A 15958-nucleotide genomic window follows, 5' to 3' on the forward strand; every position below is an offset into this window, starting at 1 on the left:
CCAGGAGAGTGCTTCATGAAGGGAGAGGCTGCTAAAATTTGGTTCAGACAGCAGCATGTGTGAGCCCACTACCATCTACCATTCCTCAGTCCTGTGGCAGTCAGGAAAACCACAGCTTGCCTTCCTGGAGCAGCTGGTTAGTGCCAAGGTGGGCAGTAAGAATTCTGCCCTCCAAAAATTTGAGGCTGTCCATCTTGGTTGGTGTTAGTGATTCCCTGAGGGAACAGCACAGATGCCTGTCTTTCTTTGACCTGCTCTGGCAGATTTAAAGAGACAGAGATCCATTCTTTTTTTGACCCAGACATTTAAAGAAATATGTCAGGTCACTGGCTTGGGTTACTTTTTGCCTTACTGTTGAGTTTTGAGGGTTCTTTATATATGGTAGATTAAAAAAGCCTTTCTTAGCTATGTGATTTGTAAATATTTTCTCCCAGCCTGTAGCTTGTCTTTTCTCTTGACTGTTATCTGTGGTAGAGGGAAAGTTCTTAGTTTTGATGAACTTTTTTCTTTTATGGGTCATGATTCTGGGGTCATTTCTACGAACTCTTTACCTAACCCAAGCCCACAAAGATTTTCTCCTATGTTTTCTTCTAAAAGTATTATACCTTTAAGTTTTATCTATATATATGTGACTCAATTTGAGTTAATCTTTGTAAAGGTGTGAGGATCAGTTTTTTTTTGTTTTTTTTTTTTTTGAGACAGAGTCTTGCTCTGTCGTCCCAGGCTGGAGTGCGGTGGCATGATCTTGGCTCAATGCAAGCTCTGCCTCCTGGGTTCAAGTGATTCTCCTGCCTCAGGCTCCCGAGGACCCAGGATTACAGGCATGCACCAACCACACTTGGCTAATTTTTGTAGTTTTAGTAGAGATGGGGTTTCACCACGTTGACTAGGCTGGTCTCAAACCCCTAACCTCAGGTTATCCATCTGCCTTGGCCTCCCAAAGTGCTAGGATTATAGGCGTGAGCCACTGCACCTGGCCTGATGTTGATTTTTTTTGTATATGGCTGACCAGTTTTTTCAGTACCATTTGTTGGTGATCTGTCTGCTGCGACCTTGCAAAGTGTTGGGATTACAGGTGTGAGCCACTGCACCCATTCCAGCACTTTGGGAGGCTGAGGTGGGTGGATTACTTGAGCCCAGGAGTTTGAGACCAGCCTGGGCAACATGGCAAAACCCTATATCTACAAAAAAAAAAAAAAGGCACCTGTGGTCCCATCTACCAGGAGGCTAAGATAGGTTGCTTGAGCCAGGAGACAGAGGTTGCATGAGACAACATCACGCCACTGCATTCCACCCTTGGTGAAATGCTTTGATCCTATCTCAAAATAAATAAAGTGCTGGGATTACAGACATGAGCCATCATGTCTGGCCCTCAAAGAATAATTAAGAATGATCAGGAAGCTGAGTGCAGTGGCTCATTGGGAGGCCGAGGCGGGTGGATCATGAGTTCAGGAGATTGAGACCATCCTGGCCAACATGGTGAAACCCCGTCTCTACTAAAAATACAAAAACTAGCTGGGTGTGATGGTGCGTGCCTGTAATCCCTGCTACTCGGGAAGCTGAGGCACGAGAATCACTTGAACCCAGGAGGCAGAAGTTGCAGTGAGCTGAGATCACGCCACTGCACTCTAGCCTGATGATAGAGCAAGACTCTGTATAAAAAAAAAAAAAGAGAGAGAGAGAAAGAGAACGACCAGGAGTTAATTAGACTTCAGAAAGGAGGAAGGGTTATAGAAGAGAGAGATGGAAGTAGGACATTCCAGACAGAGGGAATGGTATGAACAGAGGGCAAATTCCAACTTTAACCCATGGACAAAGGAATCACCAAAGGGTATTAAATCAGACAGTGTATGGTCAAAATTGTGGGTAGCTTCTCATTTAAGTACCAGAGGTATTTTCAAATGGGGATATAAACATTTGTTTGTAGTTTGCATAGAAGGAGACAAAGCCAGGAGGCAGCAGGTGACAAGGAGTGAACTACAATAAATCTTCAAAATGGACTAAAGGCCTGTTTTGTTTTGTTTTGTTTTGTTTTGTTTGGGAAGGAGTTTCGCTCTTTCACCCAGGGTGGAGTGCAATGGTGAGATCTAGGCTCACTGCAACCTCTGCCTTCGGAATTCAAAGGATTCTCCTGCCTCAGCCTCCCAAGTAGCTGGGATTACAGGTGTCCGCCACCACACCCAGCTAATTTTTGTATTTTTAGTAGAGACGGGGTTTTGCCATGTTGGCCAGGCTGATCCCAAACTCCTGACCTCAGGTGATCCACCCGCCTACACCTCCCAAAGTGGTAGGATTGCAGGCATGAGCCACCGTGTCTGGCCTAAAGACCTGTTTGAGAATGATATATGAGTATGGTGTATGAGTGAGGGGGGTACAAGATTATGGGGATATGGCATCATGGAGACTGGAGTTCACACATGCAATTTTAGTGAGTTCATATACCCTTACAAGTTCATTCTTTTCCTTTTTTAAATTAAACATTTTTTTTTGTAGAGATGAGGTCTCACATTGTTGTCAGGCTGATCTTGAACTCCTAGGTTCAAGCAATCCTCCTGCCTCAACCTCCCAAAGCACTGGCATTATGGGTATAAGCCACTGCACCCGGCCCAAGCTCATTCTTTAACTCCAGACTAAAATGCTCTAAGTACTAATAAATAAAGGTCAATGACGTAGCAACTTTGTGAGAATTCTTTGCCATACCTTACCTTCATTTGTGTTTCTAATGGTGTTTGTGCCAAGAAAGGAGGTTGTCCCACCAACATTTCAAAAAGAATAACACCAACACTCCACCAATCACACAACTGTGTGTATCCTAAAATAAGATACCAAAGTTAGTTATTTAGAAGCACTTTAAAAATGCTCAGAATACAATAAAAATTAACATTAAATCACCAATTTATACTGTAAAATTAATACTTTTATTATAAGCCTGAAAAATAAGGCATATTCTAGTGTTGTTTTGGCTGGTCTATCTAAAGGCCTACTGAGATTTTATATGAAAGAAGTGCTTTACCTGTTCGTAGCAATACTTCAGGTGCAATATAATTGGGAGTCCCAACCAAAGAATGTGCTAAACATCGCTGGTGCTGGCGTGCAGCTCTCCGCTCTAATGGCTTCAGTCTGTCTCCACATCGACAGCTTGAGGGATCCCCCCATTCATTACTGAAATCCATGCTATCTTGCCGTGGATGGTCACCTGCACAACAAAAGAATAAATAAATAAAATCAACAAGGACAACAGTAAACCTGAAGTCTATTTAATCTTCTGACATCATGGTTTAGGGTTAACAACATTCTCCCTTGTGACAAACTAAGACACAATGTATGCCAAATCATGGATGGTGTTTATTACCAATTAGAGCCTGCTTTCGGAGATGTCAATAGGAATGATTTTACACTTAAAAAAAAAAAAAAAGCCTAAGATTAAGCAATTTATTCAATGTTAAATAACAACAATATGAGTCATGGGGAGATTAAGAGTTTGTTATTTAGCCCACTCGCTGGTACTACTCTGGACAAACTTTCAAACAAATTAGATCAGTGTTTCATTCAATAAATGACAGTGAGAAGACAAAGCTCTGGTTACATTCTAGTAGGAAAAGAAACAAAACAAACAATTACACATAAAAGGAACAGTGACATACCCTACACAGAGAATCAACATAGGGTGATGTGACAAATGTGACTGGATAGCTACATAAGACTGAATGGCTAGGAAAGACCAATTGAGAAGACGACATCAGCTAAACCGTAAAAATACAAGAAGGACTCAACCATTTAAAAATCAAGTTTAGGTATTCCACACAGAAATAACAGCAACAGAGAGAAGAACAGTGCAGCTGATAGAGGGGAGAACTGTAGGAAACAGGGCAAGAACTCTAAGAAATGCAGCAGGAACAAATACACATGGGTTTTGCAAGCAATAGAAATGGTCTGCCTTTTACTTCAAGTAAAGGGAAAAGATATTGGAGAGTCTGAAGCAAGAACATAACAATATCTGATTTATGCTTAAAAAAAAAAAGAGTTCTTTTGAGTCATGTGAAGTTTGCAAGGTCTATTTGAAATCCACGTGAAGACAGACAGGAAGCAGTTGGATAGAGAAATTATGAATTTCGGAGAAAGGCCATTTCTGGAGAGAGAGATTTGGAAGTCATTAACATATAGATGGCATGAAGTCACCTTGAATATAAGAAATTAATATTTATTATATTTATATAATATAATATTTATCTGGGATGTTTGATTAAAATATGATTTCCCTTTGGGAGGCCGAGGCGGGTGGATCACGAGGTCAAGAGATTGAGACTATCCTGGCCAACATGGTGAAACCCCATCTCTACTAAAAATACAAAAATTAGCTGGGTGTGGTGGCATATGTCTGTAATCCCAGCTACTCAGGAGGCTGGGGCAGGAGAATCACTTGAACCCAGGAGATGGAGGTTGCGGTAAGCTGAGATTGCGCCATGGCACTCCAGCCTGGCAACAGACCAAGACTCCGTCTCAAAACAAACAAACAAACAACAACAACAACAAAAAGATTTCTATGCCCCAGTGAAGACTTTTGATCAAAAGACGGGAATAGAGCCTAGGAATCATGTTTTTAGGAAGCTTTCCAGGTAATAATTCAGTCAAATCTGGGGAGACACTAAATTCCACTATGTCAAACATTAAAGTAGGTTCAATTGTCTCAGTTCTACCCATTTTAATGTCAATCTACTTGTGCTCACAGAAGCACAGGAGGCCAATAATACTTACCTCAGAGAATTGTTATGAGCATATTAGAATATATTGTTAAGCACCTAGTACATAGTATTTAACAAATGTTAGATTGACTTACACTTCCATTAGCGCTTGGAGGGATCTTGGTGAGGCAGTGTGGTGTAGTAGAAATAACATGGGCCCTGAAATCAGACAAACCTGCGTTCAAAGCCTAGCCCTTACACTTGATTTCTGTCTGACCTTGGGCAAGTTACTTCATCTAACTAGGCCTCAGTTTCTTCATCCTGCCTCACAGTGACATCGTGAGGATAAAATAGGATCAAGGATCATGAAGTGTTTAGGGTTATATTAGTTGTGTAATAGTCACGTAATGGAATCCTAAATAGCAGTGAAAATAAGTGTTACATGTAATAACATGAAGGAACCTCAAACAAGTCAACACAAAGAATATATACAGATTAAATTTAAATAAAGGTTAAAGAGTAGGCAAAATGAACTAATATATTATTTAGAGATATATACATTTGTGATAAAAGTATCAATAAAAGTAAAGAACCAATTATAAAGTTCTGAAATAATAATTATCTCTGTGGAGAAAAGGGGAAGTGATTGTTTAGGGGCTTCTAAAGTACTGATAGTCTAGTTCTTTAACTGAATGATGGATATGAGGATTCATTAAAAAATTATTTTTAAAATGTTATTTGGCCAGGTGCAGGGGCTCACACCTGTAATCTCAGCACTTTGGGAGGCTGAGGCAGGTGGATCACCTGAGGTCAGGAGTTTGAGATCAGCCTGGCCAACAAGGCGAAACCCCATCTCTACTAAAAATACAAAAATTAACTGGGCATGGTGGCGGGTGCTTGTAATCCTAGCTACTCAGGAGGCTGAGGCAGGAGAATCACTTGAACCCAGGAGAGGGAGGTTGCAGTGAGCTGAGATCGCGCCACTGCACTCCAGCCTGTGTGACAGAGCAATACACCATCAAAAAAAAAAAAAAAAGTTATTTGTCTGACATATTTACAAATAAAATATAAAAGGTGTGACTCAAAAAATGTTAATGATATTTAGAAATAATCAAGTCTAGCACATTCTTTCATTTTATAAGTCTAAGTGCCTAAAGGATTCACCCAAGTTTATCCAACAGAATCAAGAGCTGACCCACATCTTCTGGCTCTCATCCAGTGATGATATCATCTTATATTTTACTACATCAATAAATTACATTAGTATGAACAAACTAAAATAAATTTGATGAGTTTACTTACCACTCTGATAGTACTTAGAATCGTGTGTCCATCTGAAGCCAGTGCAGAGGCCAAAGTCAGTCAATTTAATATGACCATCACGATCAATCAAAATATTATCAGGTTTAATATCTCTATGAATAAAACCCATTTTATGAACACTTTCAACTGCACAGGTAAGTTCTGCTATGTAGAATCGTGCCAGATTTTCTGGAAAGATGCCCATTCTAATTAATAGGCTCATCATATCACCCCCAGGAATGTAGTCCATTACAAAGTATAAATTGTCCTTATCTTGGAATGAATAATACAGACGAACTACCCATTCATTGTCAGCTTCAGCCAGGATATCTCTCTCAGCTTTAACATGAGCAACTTGATTTCGAAGAAGAACATCTTTCTTTCGGAGAGTTTTTGTTGCATACAAAGCCTTAGTATCTACCTTTCTTGCTAGGCAGACTTCACCAAATGCTCCTATTCCTAGTGTCTTTATCTTCACAAACATAGACTTGTCCATTTTAGCCCTTTTAAGACGGATGTAATTAGATTCTTTTTGGCAAAGCATCTTTCTCATTTGATCCTGGGCATCTTGAGATAATCCAACCTAGGCAAATAAACTAGATGTTAAATAAGAATTATCTTCTTCAATATTGAATATTAAGAAATAGCTCGGAAAAACTTCAGGCATATATTTAAAGGTTAAATACATAATTTTTAATAAAGCATGTTAGAAATCTAGAAAACATTTCAAAGGAAATTAATGATCAAAAGTGCAGCCTAAGGGGTAGTTAAAAGGATATTCAAAGTGAATACATATGCAAATTCAGCTGTGGAGCGCAAGAAGAGGGTACCAGATGAGTAAGCTTTCTACTCTTCTCTAATGCACTCCAAAAAAAAAAAAAAAAAAAGGTTCTCAATGTGCAACAAACACCTGTTAACATGCATCTTCATTTATCTCTCTGTTACATGCTTCTCTTGGTGGAATGCCTAGGCCTCAAATATTCTTCCTCCTATTTTGTCTTTCATGAAAAAAAAAAAAAAATTCTTCCACTCCAGGTTCATTTATTCTAAAAAATTAATGTACCAAACAACGACAAAACAATGCCTTTTCTAACCCACGAATCCTTTCCCCATTCTCAATAAATACACAATAGTCATTAATAATCTTTCCTTTTCTCTTTTTCAGGGCATTAGAGTAAAGGTGCGACTCACGGCCCACCACTAACACAAATTGCAAAGGGTTTCTCCTACTTCGAAAAGAATCACCTGGTTGTTCACAAGATATCCTTTGGATATTTAGGAATACTTCAAAGAATAGTCAGTGTGACTCATGAATATATCAAAAAATAGATTAAAAACAAAAACTAACTTCTAAGTATTATAGATATGGAATGCCTGGATTTAGAAGGGAGAAACATTTTTGGCTAATGAATAAAGAATTAATTAAAGGGTTTAAACAGAAAAGAAATTCAACTGGAAAAGTGGGGTCTAATCCTAGAAATACAAGACTAAAATAGAGCAACCACATGCTTCTGTTAGGATTCATATTTGCATGCAAAATCTTTTAAGGGTGGCATGCCAGACTTAGTTCAGAACTGTTTCTCTTAAAATCTTACTTGCCTACACAGTAATGGAGACTACAGAAGTCAGCAAAGCTTCCAACACCATAAAAGTTTAAATCAGCTATTAGTGAAAGTGAAGAGGAAAAAGGAAAAATAAACTAAGAAAATACACATAGACAGACTTTAGTAAGAAATCCTAAGAACTAAAATATGAATAAGTCATAGAAATTATTATGGTATTTCTCATTTAATAAAATATAAAATGGAAACAACAATACTGTAAAATCAGATTTGGAAAAATCATTTTAAAAGAATAGTTCTCTCAAGTATATATATAAAGGAGTTTAATCACAAGGTTAAGCCTCTTGGATTGTGAGTGCCAGATGTAAGATTAGGAGTAAAATATTTGAACTGTAAGCATATGATAAAAACAATAATAGACAGGTGCAGTGGCTCACGTCTGTAATCCCAGCACTTTGGGAGGCAGACGCGGGTGGGTCATGGGGTCAAGAGATCAAGACCAGCCTGGCTAACACAGTGAAACCCCACTTCCACTAAAAATAAAAAATTAGATCGGTGTGGTGACGGGTGCCTGTAGTCCCAGCTACTGGGGAGGCTGAGGAAGGAGAACTGCTTGAACCTGGGAGGTGGAAGTTGCAGTGAGCCAAGATGGCGCCACTTGCACTCCAGCCTGGCGACAGAGCGAGACTCCGTCTCAAAAAAAAAAAAAAAAAAAAAAAAGATGATGATCATACCACCTTAATATCTAGTGAAGAGATCTATGTGAAATGACAACACAGATTAAAGTGTGTTTACTTATTCTGATCTCCCTTTTAGTGCAGTTTGACTAAATAATTTCAGCACATTTTTCTCTAGTATATTATAAAAATGAAATGAGAAGGGAGAAATAACTGAAGGGAATTTCATTTACACTTTCTAATAAGATCTATGTGATGAATAAACCCATAAACTCCAAATTTTCTACAAGTAAAAGGAATTGTTTCGTAAGTATATCAAGAGATGAGACCCACATATTTTTTTCTCTTCTTTTTTTTTTTTTTGAGACGGAGTCTCGCTCTGTCGCCCAGGCTGGAGTGCAGTGGCGCGATCTCGGCTCACTGCAACTGCCACCTCCCAGGTTCACGACATTCTCCTGACTCAGCCTCCCGAGTAGTTGGGACTACAGGCGCCTGCCACCGCACCTAGCTGATTTTTTTTTTGTACTTAGTAGAGACGGGGTTTCACCGTGTTAGGCAGGATGGTCTCAATCTCCTGACCTCATGATCTGTCTGCCTCGGCCTTCCAAAGTGCTGGGATTACAGGCATGAGCCACCGCGCCCGGCTTGAGACCCACAAATTTCTAGTTTATGTTTAAATGTTGTAAGACAATGTTTAAAACCTAGAAAACCACCCTTCCTCTAATTTTCATATAAAGGTATTATGTACACCTAAACTGTATACTGCAAATTATATTTTTCTTAATTTACACAAGATTTTATTAGAGGAAATTCTGAGTCAATCTTGAAATACTAAAAAAAAAAAAAAATGCTACAATCAAAAGTACTTTAAATTTATTCACTTTTAAATTCTGTAACTGATAATATATTGTATTTAGCTATAAAAAAAGAAAAATACTGGAGCACAATATTTTAAAATAAACGCCAAGCAAATAGATTTTAAGTATAAAAATGGACATTTTAAAAGGTTTTACCCGCATCATTTCATTCTCTAATTGTTTTTTACGATGTAGACGCTGCTGATGAGATTTGAGTACATTTTCTACATGTTGCTCCATAAAGAATTTAAATGCTTGAGGAGAATAACTTTGAATACGAGATTCCCTTCGCTCTTCATCTTTCTTGTTTTTCCTAACAGTAATGGGTGAAGTTGTAATCTGTTTCTTTTCTTTATCCCCACTATCAACATTTTCATAACTCTTTTCACTCTCATCTTCCTTGGGCAAGCTTGGCTGATCCTCTTTGCTAGGCTTACTGATTGATTCATATGGAGGAACAGATGGGTTTTGGTGCAGCAGATGTTTTGGGTAGGGTGGTGGTGGTCCTTGATAGTTTGGAGCTTCAGCAACAGGTGGCATCACAGTCACATTTGAAGTGGTTCCCTCAGGAAAAGGACTGGGTTGAACAGTTTGAATTGGCTGTGGTATCCAAGAAGGGTGTGTAGGTGCTAAAGCAGTCTGTAGCTCTGGTTTTAATACACGCATGCTTTTCACAGGCTGTTGAATAGGAGCTGGTGTAATTGCAGTGACTGTTGTAGCGGAAGGCTGAGAATTAGCAGAGTGACTTGCTCTATTTCCTAATGGGTTATTAAAAGAATTTGACCTCACTGGTATGTTAGGTTGCCATGTAGGGATTTCATGCCCACTGCTTGGGGATGACTGGGCTGGAGCAGAAGATGACTGAGGCCAATTTGTTTGCAGTCCAGGTACATTAATGTTATACAGTTCCATGTTATGACTATTTCTGTTTGGCACCATCATAGACTGAGGAACATTTCCATTTGTATATGACGAAGGAGCAGCAGATCCCCCTGTTTGTAAAGCAGAAGGGCTTTGTCCATTAGTTGCGGTCAGAGGATATGGTGGTGGTGGCTGCCGATTCACAGTGCCAGCAGGGACAACATTTTGGTGTATTATGAAATCAGTTTGTCCAGTACCATTCTGCATTCCAGGTCTCCCTGATGGAAAGTTAAATTTGCTAGAACTCTGCATGATGATTGGTTGTCTGCCAACAGGAACAGAACTAATGCCTCTCTGTCCCTGATTAGAAGGATTCATGGGGGACGTATTGAGAGGTGGTGGAGGATAGCCCTCTTGCCATGCCCCAGGTGGGACAGGAGAGATTCGGGAGATTACGTATTCCATGTTTCCAGAATAGCGTTTTGTTTGAGAGTTTGGTTCCCATGAAGGGGGAGGTGGAGTTGTACCTCTTGGAGGGGGAGTCTGGCCTCTTGGAGGTGGTGGAGGAGTAACACTCCTTACTTGAGGTGGAGGTGGGGGGTTCACTCTCTGTCCGTTGCTGGGGTGAGCTTGAGCAAATGCTGTTATACCAGATCCAGACAAAGGTCTTCCTACATCTGTCTGTGAGTTGGGACTCTCAGAATGATAGGTCACACTTTCTCCTAGTGGTGGGCCATGCCTCTGAGGAACTAAGGATTCTTTAGAACCTTTCCAGCTCTGTTTGCGGTTAACTGATTGTTGCACATTCCCTATGGTTATAAGAGAGATAAAGAGGAAAAAGAATCATGTTTTCAACCTCTTATTTTTGAAAAGCTTGCAATTCTGATACTACAAAGGATACTCAATTCTCTTTCAAGAATTATAAAAATTTTAAAAAGTTCAAGTGATCTCTTGTACAAAATGGTGACTGTAGTTAATAACGTATTGTACTCCTGAAAACTGCTAAGAGAGTAGATTTTAAGTGTTCTCACTACAAAAAAATGATATGTGAGGTAATAATACACGTTATTTAGCTCAATTTAGCAGAAAAAGAAAAAAGAAGAATTATAAAAATAAAATTTCAGTAAGTGGTTTTCTTTCACCTTTTAAAATTTTATTTATTTTTGACCAGGTGTGGTGGCTCACACCTGTAATCCTGGCACTTTGGGAGGCTGAGGTGGGTGGATTGCTTGAGCCCAGGAGTTTCAGACCAGCCTGGGCAACATAGTGAAGTCCCATCTCTACTGAAAACACAAAAATGAGCCAGGTGTGGTGGCACGTGCCTGTAGTCCCAGCTACTAGGGAGGCTGAGGTTGGAGGACTGCTTGAACCTGGGAGGTAGAGGTTGCAGTGAGCCAAGATAATGCCACTGTACTCCAGCCTGGGAGATAGAGCGAGACCTTGTATCAAAAAAAAAAAAAAAAAAAAAAAAAAAAGTATTCTTGACTGATGGCTCAAAATTCACAAAGTACAATATCATACTTCTGTCCTTTAGCCGACCGATCTTTAATAAGGTACTTCAGGGATATACATATACAAGTTAGTACTATACATCCTATATGTACTACTACTATGCCTAGCTTTTTTCATTAAACAAAATGAAGATTCTATATCAGTACAGAAAGTATTTCCTCACTTTAAAAAAATGTTACCATTGTTTTTCACCTTACGGATATACCCTAATTCATTTAATCAGTTCCTTCACGGATGGATATTTAGGTTATTCTCAGTCTTTTGCTTTATACATTAAAAAAAATGCAGCAATGAAAAATTTTGAACAGGCCAGGTTTTGTGGCTCACGCCTGTAATCCCAACACTTTGGGAGACTGAGGTAGGCAGATCACTTGAGGCCAGGAGTTTGAGACCAGCCTGGCCAACACGGGGAAACCCCATTTCTACTGAAAATACAAAAAAATTAGCCAGGCATGGTAGTGTGCACCTACAGTCCCAGCCACTTGGGAGGCTGAGGCAGGAGAATTGCTTGAACCCAGGAGGCCAACGCTGCAGTGAACTGAGATTGTACCACTGCACTCCAGCCTGGGTGACAGTGCAAGACTCCATCTCAAAAAAAAAAAAAAAAAAAAAAAAATTTTTTTTTGAACAGATATAGTTTCATATATATGCATGCATATTTGTCGATAAATTATTAGAGGTGGCATTATTAAGCCAAAGGGCGTATCTATTTGTAATATTCATAGCTAGTACTGATTTTAAATATATTTAAATATATATATATTTTTAAATTGAAACACAGTCTCACTTTGTCACCCAGGTTAGAGTGCAGTGGCACAGACTCACTGCAACCTCCATCTCCCGGGTTCAAGTGATTCTCCTTCCTCAGCCTCCCGAGCAGCTGGGACTACAGGCACACGCCACGACGCCCAGCTAATTTTTGTCATTTTAGTAGAGATGGGGCTTCGTTATGTTGGCCAGCCTGGTCTTAAACTCCCGACCTCAAGTGATCCGCCCACCTCAGCTTTCCAAAGTGCTGGGATTATAGGTGTGACCCACTGCGCCTGGCCTTTTAATATGGTTTTTAAAACAGAAAAAGATAGTAGGCTATAATTAGCTGAACATTAAATAAGGTATAGATTTTACAGAAACTGTCTTTAATGGAATTTCCAAATCAATAAAACAAGCAAAAAAATAAACAATACCAAAAAAAAGAAGTATTTAAAATAGAACAGTCCAGCCACTTAGGAAAATATACAAGACACATTGGTATAAAGACAATACATATATACATTCCAGAAGGACTAAAGGTTTAAATATTAAAGATGAAATCATGTAAGCACTAGAAAAAAACAAAAGACCATTCAATAATATTGGGGTACCTCTAGCAAATGTCTTCCCAGGCATGACAAAAGTAGAGATCTAAATACAAACACTCATTACCATTAAAAACAAAACAAAAAAGAATACTAACAAATTTGAAAGCTCAACATTATCCTGGGCAAAAATATATCTAACAACACATCTGAGAAAAAAAGTGGTAAAATGTGGTGAATGTTCATAATGTTCAGTTTAACACTCCCTTTCATCTAGGCGGGGCAGCATTTGGGGTCTATATTCTCAAAGGAGGAGCCAGACGAAAAGCAGGTAAGTAAATAATGTTTGGGGAACATTATCATTCTGGATAAACCGGACAAGTCCTCTGGCCATCAGGCTCTTTCTCACTTTCCTCAGACGGCCAGCTGAAGTCAAATACACCATGTCACTCATTCAGCTTTTAGAGTATACAGTCACCTCTGTTGTTCTGCGCCTCCCACAGAGCTCTCCATATTCTTCCACTTCCCAAACCTTTCCACTATGTCCTCTGAATCCACTCGGCTCCACAGCCAGCAAATGTGCCTTATCAGTAACCTCTCCTCCAAGCTTTCCTGCCACCTTCTTGAAGCTGGTTTTCTTCTGCTGATATTACTTTCCTTTCTGCCCTTTGAAATTAAGGTTTTCTTTAAAAATAATCTGGCGAAAAGATGGGGTTCTAACATTTGTTCTTACAGGTTTGATATTATTCCTTTAAAAAAGCCAGCTCTTTTGAAGTTCATGCTATGTGGGAGGCCACACTCACTAATTCCTCTCACCTAATGAGCTCCTACCTATTTGCTCTGCTTCATTCGGCCACAGCTTCAGCATTCAGTCTACCCTAAGCCCCGCCTTCATCCTGTAACCTCAATATCCAGGAGGATAAACCATCTATTGCCCTCATATCTCAGCTTCTTGACATCCCCTCTTCCACTCCACATCAAGTATCATTCTCATGACTGTATTTCAAATTTTGGTATTATTCATATCTGCTAGTTTCAGAATCACTTATTTAAGGTTTGTATGTTTATACTCCCAGACCACAACTTCTTCTCTTTTGTTTACTCCTACTGCAAAAGTTTTTAAACTTTATTAAGTAGCAACCTTACCAAGATCTCCAAGATTTTTTTTTTTTTTTTTTTGAGACAGAGTCTCGCTCTGTTGCCCAGACTGGAGTGCGTTGGCATGATCTCGACTCAATGAAACCTCTGCCTCCTGGGTTTAAGCGATTCTTCTGCCTCAGTCCCCTGTGTAGCTGGGATTACAGGCAAGTGCCACCACACCCAGCTAATTTTTGTATTTTCAGTAGAAATGGGGTTTCACCATGTTGGTCAGGCTGGTCTTGAACTCCTGACCTCAGGTGATCCACTCACCTTGGCATCCCAAAGTGTTGGGGTTACAGGCGTGAGCTATCGCGTCCGGTCAACATCTCCAAGGTTAATCCCCTACTTTATCAGTCCTCCTTTTTCTTATTTTTATTCTTTTGAGACAGTCTTGAAGTCACTCAAGCTGGAGAGCAGTGGCATGATCATGAATCACTGCAGCCTTGAACCCCTGGGCTCAAGCAATCCTCTCATCTCAGCCTTCCAAGTAGTTGGGACTACAGGCATGCATCACCATGCCCAGCTAATTATTTTATTTATTTATTTTTGTAGAGATGGTGTCTAAGTTGCCCAGGCTGGTCTCAAACTCCTGGGCTCAAGTGATCCTCCTGCCTCAGCCTCCCAAAATGCTAGGATTATAGGCAGGAGATACTAAGCCTAGCCTATTTTTAAAACTTTTTGTAGAGACGGGGTCTCCCTAATATACCCAGACTGGTCTCAAACTCCTGGCTTCAAGCAATCCTCCCACCTTGGCCTCCAAAGTGCTGGGATTACAGGCGTGAGCCAATGCACTTGGCCTTCCTCTTTCTTTATGACACATTTTATCCAACTTAAATCCATGGTCTATCACTTTGTTCTTTCCTCTCTTTTTCTCCGAGATTACCTCCTTTTTATTCATTCATTAAATATTTGGGGGTTTGTTTTTTTTTTTTTTGACATGGAGTCTTCACTTTGTCACCTAGGCTGGAGTGCAATGGCGCAATCTCGGCTCACTGCAACCTCCACCTCCCAGGTTCAAGCGATTCTCCTGCCTCAGCCTCCCAAGTAGCTGGGATTACAGGCACCCACCACCCCATCTGGCTAATTTTTTGTATTTTTAGTAGAGACGGGGTTTCACTATGTTGGCCAGGCTGGTCTTGAACTCCTGACCTCATGACCTGCCCACCTGGGCCTCCTAAAGTGCTGGGATTACAGGCATGAGCCACTGCACCCAGCCCATTCATTAAATATTTATAGAGCATCAACTATATGCCAGGCACTGCTCTAAGCATTCCAATGACATTGGTAAACAGAACATCCCTGGCCCATGGGACCTACATTCTCGAAGGAGGAGCCAGACACAAAGCAGGTGAATAAATAAACGAGGTAACTTCAGGGAATGATAAATGCTCTGTGAATGAAACATAAACGGCATCAAATGATAGAGAGTAGTGAGAGGATAGAAAGGGATAAGGGCTCCTCTGAGGGATAATATATGAGTTCAAACTGCACAGGCTGGGCGCGGTGGCTCACGCCTATAATCCTAGCACTTTAGGAGGCCGAGGTGGGCAGATCACCTGATGTCAGGAGTTCAAGACCAGCCTGGCCAACATGGTGAAACCCCGTCTCTACTAAAAATACAAAAATTAGCTGGGTGTGGTGGCACATACCTGTAATCCCAGCTACCCGGGAGGCTGAGACAGGAGAATCACTGGAACCCGGGAGGCAGAGGTTGCAGTGAGCTGAGATAGCGCCACGGCACTCCAGTCTGGGCTACAGAGCTGTCTCAAAAAAAAAAAAAAAAAAAAAAAAAAAAAGACTGCATACAGGTCCTGAAGTGGGAGCTTGGTATTTTCCAAGAACAAAATAAACCCAGTATGGCTGTAGAACAGTAAACGAGGAGGAAAAAGTGGTATTGGATGGGATCTAAGAGGTAGCCAGGTCATGGACAAGGAATTTGGAAGAATAAGAAGCCGATAAAGGCAGAGGAGGAGTATGCTCTGATTAAGGATTTAAATTAACCTTTCAGGCTGGGCACGATGGTTCACACCTGTCTCAAAAAAAAAAAAAAATTACCCTTTTAGCAATATT

The 15958-nt window shown here is 40.2% G+C and overlaps 1 protein-coding gene across 7 annotated transcripts in view; it reads right to left on the reverse strand.

The window, feature by feature from the left end:
- The window catches only part of LATS1 (large tumor suppressor kinase 1), a 60516-nt gene that overhangs the window by 12606 nt on the left and 31952 nt on the right, over nt 1–15958 (reverse strand). For all 7 annotated transcript variants that reach the window (XM_073022566.1, XM_008006684.3, XM_073022565.1 and 4 more), the window contains 4 exons: nt 9237–10750; nt 5985–6567; nt 3014–3196; nt 2706–2812 (listed from right to left, as the gene is read on the reverse strand). In XM_073022566.1, the coding sequence (XP_072878667.1) occupies nt 2706–2812; nt 3014–3196; nt 5985–6567; nt 9237–10750 (2387 nt within the window). The remainder of the gene's footprint in view (nt 1–2705; nt 2813–3013; nt 3197–5984; nt 6568–9236; nt 10751–15958) is intronic.

Source organism: Chlorocebus sabaeus, chromosome 13 (assembly GCF_047675955.1).
Source record: "Chlorocebus sabaeus isolate Y175 chromosome 13, mChlSab1.0.hap1, whole genome shotgun sequence".
NCBI lineage: Eukaryota > Metazoa > Chordata > Mammalia > Primates > Cercopithecidae > Chlorocebus > Chlorocebus sabaeus.